Raw genomic sequence first — 1,064 nt, 5'->3', positions numbered from 1 at the left:
CCCCCCAATCCCTGTGTCCTGCGTATCTTGATGCCAAGAAGAGGAATTGGAGGTTTAAAGTAACCCAGCAATTCGCAGAGTGTCCTCCAGCTTCTCTCCTTTGTGCCTCCAGAATGGCTCCTTTACACCCGCAGATTCACTTGGGTGGTTTTGTTGGGCGCCATTGGCGGTTTGTGCGCCTTGGAGGGGCTTCTGAGCCATCTGCTTTCCCCCTTCCCCAAAAAGCTGGAGGTCACTTCGGAAACCCAGAGCTTCTTCGCAGTGAGCGTTTTTAATGCTTCACCTGTGTGGGATTTTCAAAGCAGATTGTGATCTCTGTTGGGTGTTGGGTTGACTGAGGAGAGGCTGATTACCAGTCCCCGTCTGTACGATTGGGGCGTAACTCGGCTCTGGTCTGTGCCTCTTTTGGTAATGCTGTGGGGTTTTTTTCGTTTTGTTTTGCTGCGCGAGGGATTCTGAAGATCGCAAAGTAGTGCGGCGAAGGGGAAAGTCAAGCGGTGCGGGCGGGCATGGGGAGAGAGGGAGGTTTGGTTGGGGAGCGCCGGAGTCGGGATGCGGCCGTCGCCGCCGCCGCTAGAGGCCGCGCGGGAAGCGCCGCCGCCGGGTAACGCGCAACCGGGCGGCAGAACAAAAAGGCAGCGCCGGCCTCGGCTCGGGGCTCCGCGCCTGACTGCGGGGGGGACGGGACTCAGGGTTGTAGTCTTCCTCACCGCATCTATCTAAGTGTTTATTATTCCCCCCTCCCCCGCCATTCTACGTAGTAAATTTACCAGATTTGCAGAGCTTGGCAACTTTCTTTGTCACTTTTTGGTGGCTTTCATATACAAAGAATAAGTGGTTCTTTATGAAACCTCGCTGCTTAGGAGGAAGGCTTCAGATTTGGGTTTTTTTTCTGAGCTTCTGAAATTACCAGCCTCATGAAAGACACTAAGAGTTTGTATGGCCTGTTATCATTAGTAAACTGGTCTGTTCTAAACCTTGACATGTAATTTTTCAATTTTAATTGTAATTTTTTAACTCTTACCATGTCTTGGCTGTAGGGCTACCATCTAATTTTACTTCTG

At 51.5% G+C, this 1,064-nt stretch overlaps 1 protein-coding gene across 1 annotated transcript in view; it reads right to left on the bottom strand.

The window, feature by feature from the left end:
* PSPC1 (paraspeckle component 1) overlaps positions 1–164 on the bottom strand; it is an 81,666-nt gene extending 81,502 nt beyond the window's left edge. The window contains exon 1 of the mRNA XM_009890649.1: positions 127–164. Coding sequence (XP_009888951.1) covers positions 127–164 — 38 coding nt within the window. The remainder of the gene's footprint in view (positions 1–126) is intronic.
* Between the last annotated feature and the right edge of the window lie 900 nt (positions 165–1,064).

Source organism: Charadrius vociferus, unplaced genomic scaffold, assembly GCF_000708025.1.
Source record: "Charadrius vociferus isolate BGI_N301 unplaced genomic scaffold, ASM70802v2 scaffold278, whole genome shotgun sequence".
Classification (NCBI taxonomy): domain Eukaryota; kingdom Metazoa; phylum Chordata; class Aves; order Charadriiformes; family Charadriidae; genus Charadrius; species Charadrius vociferus.
The sequence above is the reverse complement of the archived record's forward strand: the minus strand, read 5'-3'. Positions and strand labels throughout refer to the sequence as shown.